Source organism: Vitis riparia, chromosome 7, assembly GCF_004353265.1.
Source record: "Vitis riparia cultivar Riparia Gloire de Montpellier isolate 1030 chromosome 7, EGFV_Vit.rip_1.0, whole genome shotgun sequence".
NCBI lineage: Eukaryota > Viridiplantae > Streptophyta > Magnoliopsida > Vitales > Vitaceae > Vitis > Vitis riparia.
In genome coordinates, this window is record NC_048437.1 from 25,788,063 (window position 1) to 25,803,305 (window position 15,243).

At 35.1% G+C, this 15,243-nt stretch overlaps 1 protein-coding gene across 1 annotated transcript; it reads left to right on the forward strand.

Moving 5' to 3' along the window:
- Positions 1-4,946: 4,946 nt before the first annotated feature.
- LOC117918903 (squamosa promoter-binding-like protein 1) lies at positions 4,947-14,454 on the forward strand. Its single transcript, XM_034835875.1, has 10 exons — positions 4,947-6,186; positions 6,519-6,700; positions 8,217-8,815; positions 10,003-10,077; positions 10,169-10,276; positions 10,373-10,490; positions 10,648-10,789; positions 10,932-11,082; positions 12,185-12,820; positions 13,482-14,454. The coding sequence occupies exons 1-10, from the start codon at positions 5,594-5,596 to the stop codon at positions 13,926-13,928; spliced, it is 3,051 nt and encodes a 1,016-aa protein (XP_034691766.1). The 5' UTR covers positions 4,947-5,593; the 3' UTR covers positions 13,929-14,454.
- Positions 14,455-15,243: the final 789 nt, after the last annotated feature.

Below are 15,243 nucleotides of genomic sequence, written 5' to 3' on the forward strand. Positions count from 1 at the left end.
TGACTTTTTAAAGTATAAAATATTATTTTTTAAAAGCTATATTTAGTTCTTTAAACTTATTTTAAATTTTCTAATAAAGATTAAATAATTTAAAAATATATAAATTTTTAACTAATTTTATTTTTATTTTATTTTTTCCATAATAAAATCATTTTTCTTAATTTTTTTCTCGATATTTTTTTAGAGTCAAACATAACCTAATGGACTTTTACTTGTATTTAGGAAATTGTAATAAAATTGTTTCTAGTCTTATAAAAAAAGGTGTACGAAGAAGCATAATTCTATGGAAGTATTGTTTAATTTATATGAAATCGTGTCTTAAATCTGATGAAAATTTTGTAGTATTATGAATTAAAATTGTGACTCATGCTACATTATTGAATCACTACATGCTAAAGAGTGGAACCTATCACAATATGTCGCATGTATAATTTGATCTTATTTATTTTATACTTAACCTGAATCTCTTTACTTTATATCTTATCTTATTTATTTGTATCTAGATTGTATTTATTTGTACCTTAATTTCATATATTTGTACTTTGATTCAATGACCTAAATTTTATTACACATTTTTAATGACCAAAATTACAAGTTTGGTAGGTACAAATTTTACACCTAAGTTAGAATTATAAGTTCGATAGTTACAAAATTTCAAGTGCAAGTTCCAATGATCGAATCAATGCATTAGAATTTTATTAATTTTAAATTTTGGCTTTGAATTAAAATCATAACAACAAATTACATTGAATATATGCTTCATTAAAGTGCTAAAATATTAGAATGATATTATTGTTGAGGCCTCGCGTCCCTAGTGATCCACGTAGTTGCCAAATAGATGGACGCATGATCTCAACTAATATAGATTCCTGGTTCAGCTACTCCTGCAAAAGGCGTCCGGACAGGGTGTCCGGACACACCCTCCGAAAGTTTTGTCAGCCATGGTTAGAGAGAATAAATCAGTTGGCCTTTTACTAGGTATTGCAAGCTTACCTTCCTCTTTGTGCGTAGGTTCATATATGTAGTACCAGAAGCTCTAATTCCTTCTTTAATGGTAGGGAGATATTTTGGCTTGTCATGATGCCACTAGGTGATGGCAGGACCATCATCACCCTACGGGCGACTGACAAAGATCGTGGGAGGCGCCGCGACTGTCAGGGATCGAGAGAAGTGACTTGCCGTCACTTCATTTCTGTCCTTTCACTCTGCAGGGCGAAATGTGGGTCATGGCAGGCTGTTGTGATGACGTGCAAGGCTTGCTTACTTCAGTCAATGATCCAGACAAAACATATCCGGATAGGATATGTCGGTTGTCCGGATGTGATGCTTGCGAGTGTCGTGTGCCTCTTCCTTAGGGGTCCGGATAGGAGAATCACGCCATGTGTACTCTTGGGAAGATCTGGATGGGCTAAATCCAGATAAGAATACGATTCCCGTGTCATCAGGGGATGTGTGCCACGTGTCATCAGGGGAAGGGGTCCCTACAATTATAATAAAAAAAGTTCCCCGATGAGTAGCAATTGGTATGATAATAGGTGCAATATTTTAAAGTTATGATAATTAATGATTGTCCTTTCGCTCGATTCGGAGTCTACATTTTGTACATGAGAATATAAATAAAAGTAAGATAAGGTCAAAAGTTAATCAAATTAAAAGTAATTCTCATTTCAATTCTCTATCCCGTGTTTCCAACATTAGACACCAATAAAATCACAATAAGTGGATATAAAGGATAAATAATACAACTCTTATGAGTTTTATTAAAAGAGTATTTGGTAAAACTTAATATTTATTATTTAATAACTTAAGTTGATTTTAAGTTAAATTGTAGTTAAAAGTTATTGATTTAAAACCTATTACTAATTCTTACTTTAAATATCGAAGTTGTTTGATAAAATTAATTTTAAATTATTAAATTGATATATTTATCCTCATAAATTTTAATTATGGCAAAAGAGGTCGCGTGATAATGGCGATTATGAAATAGCATATAATTACGACAAATATAGTAAAAAATTAAAATGAAGATATAAAATTTAGAAAAAATTATTTATTTTTACTTATTACTTAAATTTAAATTAAATCATTAAATTATTTCATCAAACATATTTACTTCATAAGAATTGAATTATTTTAACTTTTTCTATTATGATAAAATTAATCTATTCATATATTTTCCTTTTTTAAATATAGTCGAAAAGTAAACACCACCTTAATTCCCTAACCACACGTAGACGTGTCGAATACTTTTTTCGAAGGGAAGGCAACATCAATCGGTGGTGACATTGCGCATTTCAAGGTATCATTGGGTTTGTATCGTTATCCGATAATGTAGATTTCGACTTGGAATCTTGATATGGAGATTTTGACTCGGCATCTTCCTACTATTATTAATTGAACACTAGTGTTGTACTACTTCTCAAATTTTCCTGAAGAGAGAAGAGAGGCAGCAGCCATGGTAGACATGGAGGACAGTGCATTAACCATCATCTACTGTGATTAGATACCCAATTGGCTCTATGATTTGATGTTTTTCTTTGTCCGGCCCTTGGGTGAGGTAACTGTCTCTCTCATCTCCAGATTCCAGCCTGTTTCCTTCAATTTTCATGTACCTTAAAGTAAATTCCTACCATTAAATATTGCTTCGATCATATCCAATTCCTATGCCCAACCTACAACATTAGGTACCAAATTTAAATTTATTATACACCTATTTCCACTTATTTTTATTATTTCATAAAATGCTCATATCAAGGTTTTGTTTGTAAATTATTTTTTAAAATAATTTTCTATTTTCTAAAATAAAAAAAACAATAAAATATGTTTGACAACGAAAAATTCTCTTATGTTTTATGTTTTTAAAAACAGGAAATAAAATGTTTTCAGATAATATTTTTTAGTATTTTTTGTTATTTTCATTTGTTTTTTAAATTCATTTTAAAAAATAATTATACGATTAATGTAGAATGATTAAAAATAAAACATCGAATATAAAAATTATTTTTAAAATATATTAAAAATGAGTTAAAAATATTTCATGTTCTTAAACAATCTTTTATTTTATAAAATATCATAAAATATTTTTTATAAACTATTCTAAAAAACTAAAATTTTTAATTGTTTTTTAAAATGGTTACCAAACACAACCAAATAGTTGAAATTTGAGTGCATTTGGGCTCATCATAAAACCATAACAAATTTGATGGTTTAAGAAAACATACAATAATGGGTTGATTGGGATACTTTGAAAATAAATAGTAAGAGAGACATACTTTAGATTTATACAACTATGTAAAGTTAATAATGATTTGATCTCTTTTCAATTAAAATATTTAGTTTGATTTTATTATGGAAGCTCTTGGTACCTTTTCCACTCTTTATTTGATAATCATTTCCTTCTACCCAACCTTTTTTCTTTAATATGTGCATGTATTCTTTATATCATCATGGACTAATCTTCTCCGCATTTATGTGATTAAAATACTTTCCCTAGGGCTATATCGGGACCCAAACCTCGGGGTGTGACATCCCGTAACAATTAATATCAGATAAATTCAAAATATCATTAATAATAGAATTTAAACTCATCTAACAAATTCAAAATATCGTTACTAATATGATTTAAACTTAAGACAATATGTCATTTATTGAGATTATATTTTCTAATATTCATCTTGACTAATTAGACTATCCTCACGGGTCGATTTTATGTTTCATAAAACTTTTATATTATTATTTTTAAATTATGGATATGAAGCCAACAAATAAAAATTAAAAATCAACTCCCTAATACGGACAAATTAGAAAAAGCCCTCTAATGGTGAAAAGTCAAGGAAGAATAAAGAGTTGGAATATAAAGTAGATAATACACACATTTTATATGGTGACTTTATTTATAGTCAATGTTCAAAGACCACATCATGATATAAATTATTAGACAATATTTATTGATGTGCTCCTAGTGATGCTGCTTCTTCCTAACTCTTCACTTCTATAATTTTTTTTTCAAGTGTTTTGGGTTTTAAAAGTGAGAAAAATAAGAAAATAGAAAGATTTAATGCTAAGTGTAACTACTTCAAATTAAAGACTTGCATGAAATAGCAGACATTCTGGCACCAACAGTACCAAGAGATTAATGCCATTTAAGCTATATTTTTTGCTCTATGCACAACTACTACAAAAATTTAAGTATTTAGTTTTGAAATTGTAACCATTTATTTTCAATAGTGTAAATATTATCAATTTTAATTTAAAAAATCTTATGACTTTAAAATAAATCTATAAATTTAAGAAAAACTCATAAGAGATTATAAATTTTTTCTCTTATCTAGTATGAGAATAAATGAAATAATTCGTGACGTTATGCATGTTTAGACACGTTTTAAAGTTACGAGAGTCTTTAGACTCAAAATGATTGAAAGTTTATTGCTATATAAATAATTTTTTTAGTAATATTAAAAGATTTTTTTTTTTCAATATTTTCAATAAGGAATCTCTATTATAAAGAAATAAATGAAATAAATCTAAAAATTTATAAGCAACGTTTGGTTTGAGTTTGGTAGACTTCAAAAGATGAATTGGTCTTACTAAAAAAATCAAAGTGAAAACGATTACGGTACTGGGACGAGGACAAAGCGCCTGTGATCACACTCTGGCCTGTCTGGACCAATTAGAAAGAGGAGGAGAGGGAGAGAGAGAGAGAGGGGGGAGAGAAGCAGAGTGCATCCAAGCGCAGACTCCACTGATTTCCTGAAGCTCAAAAATCAAAGACCCCAACCAAAACCAACTTCACCATTTCCACTTGATGCCGCATGTGCCCAAAACCCATCTCCATTTTCCAACAAAAAGTGAAGCATCTTTTTTTTTTTTTTCTTTATTTCTTTTCTCCAGTTTCTTCTTTCTGAAATGAATAAATCATAATTGTACAAATTATTATTAGTTTTTGTTTTGGGAATTTTTAATAGAAAGAAACACGCGGTGTGAGGAGTGGGACCCAGGAGGTTTGGGGATGGTGGTGGTGGCCTGACCTTAATTGATTAATTCCTCCACAGTACTCCCACAAAACAAAGCCACGCACTTTCACATCTTCCGAACCTTTCGCCATCTCTCCTCTCAACTTGACTCTCTTTCACTACTGCCTGCTTTCCGGTGTCTTCCGGCAACTGGGGATCTCGCTGCTTTCCTTCTTGTGAGTGTGTTCTTTTTGTGCTTTACTTGTTGAATTGCTCTTGGCTGTTGGGGTTGTGTGGATTTTTTGTTTTTAATTTTTTAATGTGGAGAGTCGGTGCTGAAAATTGGGATTGATGGTGTTGGGTGTTTGTCTGATTGAGTTTGAAGGGGTTTTTGGTGATTAGGGCCAATTGGGCATGTGGGTTGCTCTGAATTGGAACCATGGGTGTGTGGGTGTACTGTTTCTGGACTTTTGGGGGAGAACTGAGGCTGATTAGTTGAAGTAAGGGTTTGTGTTGTTTGGGGGTTTTGAGCTCTGATCTCTGTGGAATTGGGTTTTATTTTTTCTGGGTTTGTACTGTTGTCGTCTGCTTTGGGGTTCTGTTTTGTGGATTTGGGTGGTTGTGATTTCTGGGTTTGATCAATGGAGGCTAAAATTGGGGGTGAAGCTCACCATTTCTATGGTATTGGGACTTCTGATTTGCGTGTGATGGGGAAGAGGAGTTCGGAATGGGATTCGAATGAGTGGAAATGGGATGGTGATCTTTTCATAGCCAGTCCCATGAATCCAGTGCCCTCAGATTACACGAGCCAGCAATTTTTCCCACATGGCTCGGCAATTCCAGTGACTGGGGGCTCCTCTAACAGTTCTTCTTCGTGTTCTGATGAAGTGAATCTTGGAATTGAGAAAAGGAAAAGGGAATTGGAGAAACGTAGGAGGGTTATCGTTGTCCAAGACGACAATGATGAAACTGGGACTCTTTCTCTAAAGCTTGGTGGGCATGGACATTCGGTTTCTGAAAGGGAGGTGGGAAATTGGGAAGGGACAAGTGGGAAGAAGACCAAATTGGCTGGAGTTAGTTCCAGTCGCGCTGTTTGTCAGGTAGAGGACTGTGGGGCTGATCTAAGCAAAGCCAAGGATTATCACAGACGACATAAGGTCTGTGAGATGCATTCAAAGGCTGGTCGCGCCCTGGTGGGAAATGAGATGCAACGATTCTGTCAGCAGTGTAGTAGGTAAGTTTTTGTTCTTCAGATCGCACAAACTGTTAATATATGTGTCTATTATATTGTATTGTACAATCTAGTAGAATATGTTGTATTATTATGCATTTTACTTGCATTGAGATCCAAGCTGTTGAATCAATCCTTTTCTTGTGCAATGCAATCTAAGTCACTGCCTTTTGGCTTCCTAGAGTTTCCTAAAGTTTCTAGTTTGATAAGTTTATTATATCAACATCAGAAGTTCCTTTTATGCAGATATATCTATGGAAAAAAGGTTTCTTTTATGGAAACCTGATTCTGGAAAAGGTTCTGCATTTAGATGCTATTTTTAAATTTGTTGGCAGGTTTCATGTCCTTCAAGAGTTTGATGAGGGGAAAAGGAGTTGTCGGAGACGTTTAGCTGGCCATAATAAACGGAGGAGGAAGACACATCCAGATGCTGCCGGTAATGGAAATTCCTTGAATGATGATCAGGCTAGTGGTTATCTCTTGATAAGTTTACTGAGGATACTTTCCAACATGCATTGTGAGTAACTCAACACTTTTCCCTCTATTTTGTCTGAATTTTTTCTTCTCTTAGTATCTTGATCATTTTGATTCTCCCTTGTTTTGCTACTTTGTGCAATAAAACTTCAGATTAGATTGCTGGGAAGTTGCTTGTTTAATCATTTTGTTATGAACCTTGTGGGCATAGTATTTAGTTGAAAACTTTGTAGCAAATGGGAGGATGAGATGGTAGTTCCTTAATTTGTTGTTTTTCATATTTTGTATTACTTACCTGTGATTGTACATCACCATCAACTACCATTTTCTTTATCAAATCTCTATTTCCTAACAGCATTCCTTCACATTCTTTCATTGTATCCTTGCTATGATTTTGATACTTGATAAGGTGAATCATGTTAAAAGTTAAGAATCTGAAGCCTCTCTTAGAAGTTGATGAAGTGAATTGGTTAATGATACATTGAAAAGCCACCTTTTAGTGATTGGTATTAGTTGAATTTAGCTGATGCTTTTGATGTCTGTACATGCTTTAACTGAAGGATTAAACAAGGGACAAGCCCGCTCATGGGTACTGCTTTTTGTGACTCCTCTAAGTTTATTAATGATTATTAACTGTACAGACTTCATGGCTTATCTGTTGTTACATGCTTTATCTGAAGGATTAAACAAGGGACAAGCCTGCTCATGGGTACCGCTTTTTGTGACTTCCCTAAGTTTATTAATGATCATTAACTGTACAGACTTCATGGCTTATCTGTTGTTGAATTTGCTCTTCACTGCCAAACACAGGCATTTGAGTGAAGAACATTATCAAGATTTTAGAATGGTTCCTCTCTACTCAGACAAAAGCAAAGTGGATCATAATTTTTTCCCCTTGATCAGAAGGCCTTGTTTTGTGCTGTTGTTTCTACTTTTTAATTTTTACTTTCTATGTTACAGTGTGCCCTCTGTGAGTCATAGTAACTGTACGGCTTGTAAAGTTGAAACCTCTATCCTGGAGCCACTATCTTGCAGCGATTTAAATGCAGTCCAAGGCAGTGCAAAAAGCACTTTTTTTTTAAAAAAAAAAAATTCTTTTTTGGCCCATTCACTACACAAATTGGAAAACTATTTTTCTCTTCTAGTACATGGAAACACAAGCCAGTTTTCAGGTTTCAAGATGAATTGTTTTGTAATTGCAGCTGTTTCAATAAGTACTCTTGCATCGTGTTTAGCATATTATGATGAGATAGATTGTGAGCTTACATTTAATAGGTCACACAAATTGCATATTTTGGTGTTAGTAACATAATGAAAATGAAACCAATGGTTTTTGAAACTCCATACATGTTAAACTGATAATCATAACTTGTTGATTCTTAACTTTTCTCTTGTCCTTCTCTCACTATGACAATTTGTAATAAAAAAGAAGAAAATGAAGAATGATTCTTTGGCTGCTTTGTCTGTGAGGTTAATTCTGTTCGTTACATTCTGTTCTGAATTTTTGGTATGATCAGCATATTTTATTGGTCAGTGATTTTGTTTTCCATGAATTGCAGCCAATAATAAATCAGATCAGACTAAGGATCAGGATTTGCTGTCCCATCTTTTAAGAAGCCTTGCCAGCTATGGTGGTACAAATGGGAGTAGAAACATATCAGGGCTCCTTCAGGAATCTCAACTGCTGAATGATGGGACTTCTGTTGGAAATACAGAAGTGATTTCGGCTCTGCTCCCAAATGGTTCTCAAGCTCCCCCACGGCCTATTAAACATCTCAAGGTACCTGAATCTGAAATTCCGCCTAAAGGGGTACATGCAGATGATGCTAGGGTTGGAAATATGCAAATGACTTCTTGTGGAAAGCCTGGGATTATGTTCCCTATTAAAGACAGTCTGCCAGTTTACTCAGAAGTGAGAGACAGTACTGCAGGGCAGATCAAGTTGAATAATTTTGATTTGAATGACATATATATTGATTCAGATGATGGCATGGAAGATCTGGAGAGATCACCTGTCCCTGAGAATCTGGGGACTGGTTCTCTTGAATGTCCCTCATGGGTACAACAAGACTCTCATCAATCAAGTCCACCTCAGACAAGTGGCAATTCTGATTCAGCATCTGCCCAGTCACCTTCTAGTTCCAGTGGAGAGGCTCAGGTATATTTTTATAGTAGATTTTCTGTTACTTGCTTGTTTCAATCTGTGGCACTTGATAATTTAAGTAGATTTGTTGAGTTTCCTCTTATTTCTTCTGGAAGATTTTGCTGAAATGAGCAGATTAGAGCAACTTTTTTATTTTTATTTATATTTTCCACCTTTTAGGAACATCTTGTACCTGAGCCTTATAAAAAACATGGGTCTTGAAGCATTAGAAGTAGACATGTAGAACTTGTATAGTGGTGTAGAACTGTCCAGTTATGTGTCTATATTAGGGATCCTTAGTTTTAAATAGATCAATTTGCTCTTCCTTTGTCCTCTCTCAAAAGATGTCTAAATATGCTGTCACTGTGTTCTGATTCCAGCCTACCAAACAGAGTGCTCATTAGTAGGAGAAACTTCATTGGACATAAACAATCATCCAATTTCCTTATTTTACATTTTAGAGAGAGAGAGAGAGAGAGCTTCATTGCAGTCAGAAATAATGGAACAATGTAAAATTAGTGGCTATCATGGAATCAAAGTTCTACACATTCTTTCCCTTATTCTCCTTGCATCTCCACCCCCTCCTCTCTTTCTCTTCTTTCTTGTTTCTCTCCCAAAGTATCATTGTCGTCTTATCATGGATATTATAACTGATATAATCTGGTCAATGAAGAGCAAAAGTCAATTACAAAACCTAACTAATCTTTTTCTCTGCATGACGTCCTTTACATATCTGAACCATCCACAAGTTGATTCTCAATGTGGGCCCTACATTCATGTACATGTGAATGGTTCAGAAATGCATAGGACATCTTATGCATAAGAGAAGATCCTTGTCTGCAGATATGAAAATGAAGAATTGTACAACTACCATTCTGATGCCAAGGCAGTTACTAAAATTTCCATTTTTTTTTCTTTACCCACAATTTTAACAACTAAATCACGTGGTGGGTTATCTTGGTTACTGAATGTTTAGTTTTTCTGACGATTGTTATTAATGATTTGCTTTCTTTTGTCTGAGACCTGCCTGCTTGGTTAAAACAAATTTTAACCCATTTAGCTAAAGCATAGAGTTGATCTCATCTGCCCTTAAAAGTTGCTTCATAGTCATTCTTCAATTTGTGGATGATGAATGTTTGGAGGAATCATATGTATGACGGTATTTGTCTGATCTTCTGTAATCTTTTCCTTCCTCATTCCAGAGCCGCACCGATCGGATTGTTTTCAAACTATTTGGGAAAGAACCAAATGATTTTCCTCTTGTTCTGCGAGCACAGGTACATCATATGCTTTAAAATTGTTTGAGTGCAATACTTTGGCATTTCTTCTGTCAGAAAGTTGAGTTGTGTAAAATTTTTGGACTTCCAGATTCTTGACTGGTTATCTCATAGTCCTACTGACATTGAGAGCTACATTAGGCCTGGTTGTATTGTTCTAACAATTTATCTTCGTCTACCTGAGTCCACATGGGAGGAGGTAAGCTTCTTCTTATTGAAAACACAAAAATATGTAATTACAGTTCTCTTTCCAGGCAATACAACTTATATTCCATGTTTTGATTGCTTCATACAGCTTTGCTGTGATCTGGGTTCCAGTTTGAGTAGGCTTCTGGATGTCTCAAATGACACTTTCTGGAGAACTGGATGGGTGTATATTAGAGTGCAGCATCAAATAGCATTTATCTACAACGGTCTGTTCTCCCCTCCCCACCCCCCCCACCCCTTTTTTTTTCCCCTAGATTTTTTTTTTCCTTTGATTTTATCTCATTAATGCCATCAAATGTTGATATGTCGCAGCACTTTTGGATGGAAGATGGAGAATTCTTACCATCTTTTTCTATGCTGCAGGTCAGGTTGTTGTAGACATGTCCTTACCTCTCAAGACTAATAATTATAGCAAAATTTTAAGCATCAAACCTATTGCAATATCTATGTCTGAGGAAGCTCAATTTTTGGTTAAAGGCTTTAACCTGTCTCGGCCAGCCACAAGGTATTGACCTTCATCTCCGTAACTGCGTATTGCATCATTCTTGGCAATGATACTCAGAAGTGATATTAAATTGCATATGGATTTTGGATTTGATTTCAGTATGGAATTTTTTTATCTGTGTTTCTCTCATCTCCTTTTCCAGGTTACTCTGTGCACTAGAAGGAAAGTATCTTGTTAAGGAAGCAACTCATGAGTTAATGGATGATATTGATAGTGTGAAGGAGCATGATGAGCTCCAGTATCTCAACTTCTCTTGCTCTATTCCCAAAATGACTGGAAGAGGATTCATTGAGGTGCTGTGGCTTCTTATTTTACTCATACCATATCTTCTTTTTTCTCTGAAAATTTGCCATCAATGCGGTAGCATTAGATCTAAGGATGCTGTACATGCTTTTTTCCCCCCTCTAATCTGACAAAGTTTGCTATGGGTGTAAATGAATAACATCAGATCTGTTGATAGGTACATGAACAGAAAGTGTGTGTGTGTGTCTTTGGATTTGGGGTGGTGGAAGTATTTGTATGAACTAGGGTACTTTTGAAGCTCATTAAATATAAAGATATGAGCCATAGGTTGTTTTGTATAAGGCTATATGTCTAATTGACTGGTTTTGGGTCCACTGGCTTGGGAAATTCCTTTTCTTCACTATGAAGAGGCATGTTATAAAACATTTAAAAAGGAAGAAAAGGACATATGTTTACATGTCTGCTGAGTGGGCCAAAATTGATGGACCCATTAAGTGCTGTGCATTTGTGGTGGCCCAACTTCCCTGATGAGGCATGGACAACTTTCAAATCTGTTTTTACCCATCTATGATAGTTTGTTTTCCTGTATGGAGGCCCCTTTGAAGCCTTATTTGAAGCACTTAATGCTCATTCCTGTTGTGTAGGTTAAAATAGCCTTATTTTCATCTGTTGAAACCATAATAAGGTGAAGTAACACTAACTAATTTGCCATGAAGATCAATATCCTTAGAAACTGAGTGAAGAGTCCATAGTTGCTGTCAATATGATATTTTTCATTGCTATTGATGGTATTTTTGTCTTTTATGTATTTGAAATAGAATTAGATTCCTGTTTGTGAGTGAGGGTGTTGTTGGAATTGCATTAAATATGCTGTTATGAGAGAGAGGTTGCATTTTTTTGTGTGTATATATTACTGTGGATTTTGGAGTGTGTTTGTTGTGGTGTTTTTTGAATTGACTCAAAAAACAAAAGAATTTTATTTGTATGCAATTGTGGATCTCCATAAACATATGCATAAGTATACCCATGTATGCGAGTATTTTTCTATTTCATTTTTTCTTTTTCACCTCATGGTTGTTTATAGAAGATAGATTCTTTTTTAAATATGCCTTCTGTGTAAGCTGTTTTTTATATTTAATCAATCTTATTCAGGTTGAAGATCACGGTCTCAGCAGCAGCTTCTTTCCCATTATAGTTGCAGAGAAGGATGTTTGTTCAGAGATCTGTATGCTTGAGAGTACGATAGAGATGACTGACATTGATGAAGATGGCTGTGGGACTGGAAAATTGGAAACCAAGAATCAAGCTATGGACTTTATACATGAAATTGGTTGGCTTCTTCATAGAAGTCAATTAAAGTCCAGATTGGGTCACTTGGATCCTAATGCAGACCTTTTTTCTTTCAAACGGTTCAAGTGGCTGATGGAGTTCTCCATGGACCGTGATTGGTGTGCTGTTGTCAAGAAACTCTTAGACATCATGCTTGATGGTACTGTGGGTGCAGGAGAGTACCCTTCCTTGAAGCTTGCATTCATGGAGATGGGTCTTCTTCACAGAGCTGTACGAAGAAATTCTAGGCCTCTGGTGGAACTCCTGTTGAGATACGTCCCTGAGAGAGTTTCTGATGTACTAGCATCTGATGATAAGTCAATGGTTGATGGAGGCCATGCAAGCTTCTTGCTTAGGCCTGATGTGGTAGGACCTGCTGGTTTGACACCTCTCCACATTGCAGCTGGTAGGGATGGTTCCCAAGATGTATTGGATGCATTGACTGATGATCCTGGAATGGTAATTTCTTCTCTTTGTTTATGTAATTTATTTCTGAACCTTCGAATTGGGGAATTCATTGGGGTTGATGCTTATTTTCCCTGTGACCTGCAAAAATGCTTTTGACATGTTGCCCTTGTTAAATCTGACCACCATATCCATGGTTTGACCTTTCCAGCCCTTGAGACCTGCTCAAGTGGCAAAGGATTGGGGTGGGGTTGTGCAAGGTTCCTGGTTTGATTCCCCACAGGAAAGAAAAATTAAAATCTATGGTCTTACCATCTTCCTGCTTTTGAAATTCTCATTCACCTGGTTTAACTGTTAAACCAAGAATAACAAACCTATTGTAAAGGGATGATCAGAGATAGACAATTAAACCAAATTTAACAGCTGGCTTGACTTTAGGTTTTACTCCCATATTTTAAATTGTCTAGGAGTGAACAAAATATTTGCTGATTTCACTACTTGGTTCAAGCTTTCCCAAGTGGTCGAATGACCAGTTCAGTATTTTGAGTGGTTATAATGTCACAATTTATTGCTCACTTTTGTCTAAATTTGTCTCAATTCCAAAACAAATGCATGATCAGGCCTTCCAATTAACATTTGGGAGAATAATGTGAAAATTGAACATTATGCCTTATTTGAATTTCTTTGAAGATACTGATGAGTCTGTTTGGTTCAGGTGGGAGTTGAAGCATGGAAGAGTGCTCGTGACAGCACAGGTTTCACTCCTGAAGATTATGCTCGTTTACGAGGGCACTACTCATACATCCACCTGGTCCAGAAGAAGATCAACAGAAGACTAGGAAATGGGCATGTGGTAGTTGATGTGCCTAGCCATCTCTCAGATTGCAGTGTGAACCAGAAGCAAAATGATGAGGCAACTACCGGCTTCCAGATTGAAAGGACCACATTGAGACCCATTCAACAGCAGCAGTGCAAGCGTTGCAATCACAAGGTGGCTTATGGAAATGCCAGCAGATCCCTGTTATACAGGCCTGCAATGCTTTCAATGGTGGCCATAGCTGCAGTCTGTGTCTGTGTAGCACTTCTCTTTAAAAGCTCACCTGAAGTTCTATACGTGTTTACTCCCTTCCGGTGGGAATTGTTGGACTATGGCACAAGCTGAGCTCAAATTAACTATCAAATTGATGAAATCTATCTAAAAGGTGTTGTATTTGCACGAGTTAATATATATAGACTGTAAAGTTGAGATTTCCTGTAGAACCTATGCTTTGGATAGACCTTGAACCCAGTAAAATTATCTACCTATTTATCCAAATGTATGCTCTTTCATCAGACATCAAGTGCTTACATCTCTTTCATTCGTGACAAAAGGCAGCACGGCACCTTTGAGATACCTATGAGTTTCCATGAGCAGCAAGCTTCTGTTGACAGAAAAATGATTATATCTATGTGTCTACTTCTCTGGGGAAGTAGAAGATGCTGAATGAAGATCATTTGATGGCTACCTCAAATATAGGTTTGACCCAACTGTGGACTTGCCTGAAATGTGATCAGCAACACCATTTGCATTCGAATTTGAATGCATGTCTTAATTGTAAGTTCTATAATGGTGATTGAAAAGGGAGCAGATCACCCTTCATAGCTACATTTGATAGGTGTTTCTTCCTAGCAATCATTTTTTAATATAATCAATAAAGTACTTTTGATGGTGCTTGGGGAATCACTGATGAGTATGTTTGGTAGATAATGTTTTAATGAAAATTTAAATGCTTTAATTTATAGTGAATTATTTTAGGAAGAAAATATAATCATTTTGAAGTACCCAAGTCAAACGGCCTGACTACAATTTGTCAATTACAAATAAGCAGGGTAAGGAGGAGGTGATGCAAGCTTTCAGATCTCCTGATACATCCTCTGTTTTAAAGCTGAGCTATTACGAGGGTTCATCCATTCGAAAACGATGAGTTTCCCAACCAATTACAATCTTTCATGGCCTTATCTGAATCTTGTATTTGAGTAAGCATTCCCCGTCTGACATGTCCGCTTCTTTCTTTCTGTATATATATATATAAATATGACTATATTTCTCTTTCGGTTGGTTAGGTTGATGACTAATCTAAGCTTAACCCAAACTAAGAAATAACCAACTTGAGTTCAACCTTATCCAAACTCTAATTCGAGGTATTCAATCCAAATCCAACCCAATCTCATTTTTTTAAGCTCAAGTTGAGTTCAGATTGTTTAAGATTGACTCGAGTTGATCATATTAGACTTAGGTTGAACATGTTAGACTTAGGTTGATCATATTAGACTTAGGTTGATCAGGTTGCATAATTCAAAATCTATCTATGATATTATTTTAATGTATTTATATGAAAATTTAAATAACAAATATGACAAAATTTCAAGGTAGTAATAAAAGAATAAATATAAATTTATGTATTTTCTAAAAATAATGAAAAACATATGATATAATA

What these genes read in the sequence shown, in the direction of transcription:
- LOC117918903 (XM_034835875.1), top strand. Translation starts at nt 5,594, where the DNA reads ATGGAGGCTAAAATTGGGGGTGAAGCTCACCATTTCTATGGTATTGGG. An exon ending in GTTCCAGTGGAGAGGCTCAG is followed by an intron (nt 8,816 to 10,002) that starts GTATATTTTTAT and finishes TCCTCATTCCAG; the next exon opens with AGCCGCACCGATCGGATTGT. An exon ending in CTGAGTCCACATGGGAGGAG is followed by an intron (nt 10,277 to 10,372) that starts GTAAGCTTCTTC and finishes TGCTTCATACAG; the next exon opens with CTTTGCTGTGATCTGGGTTC.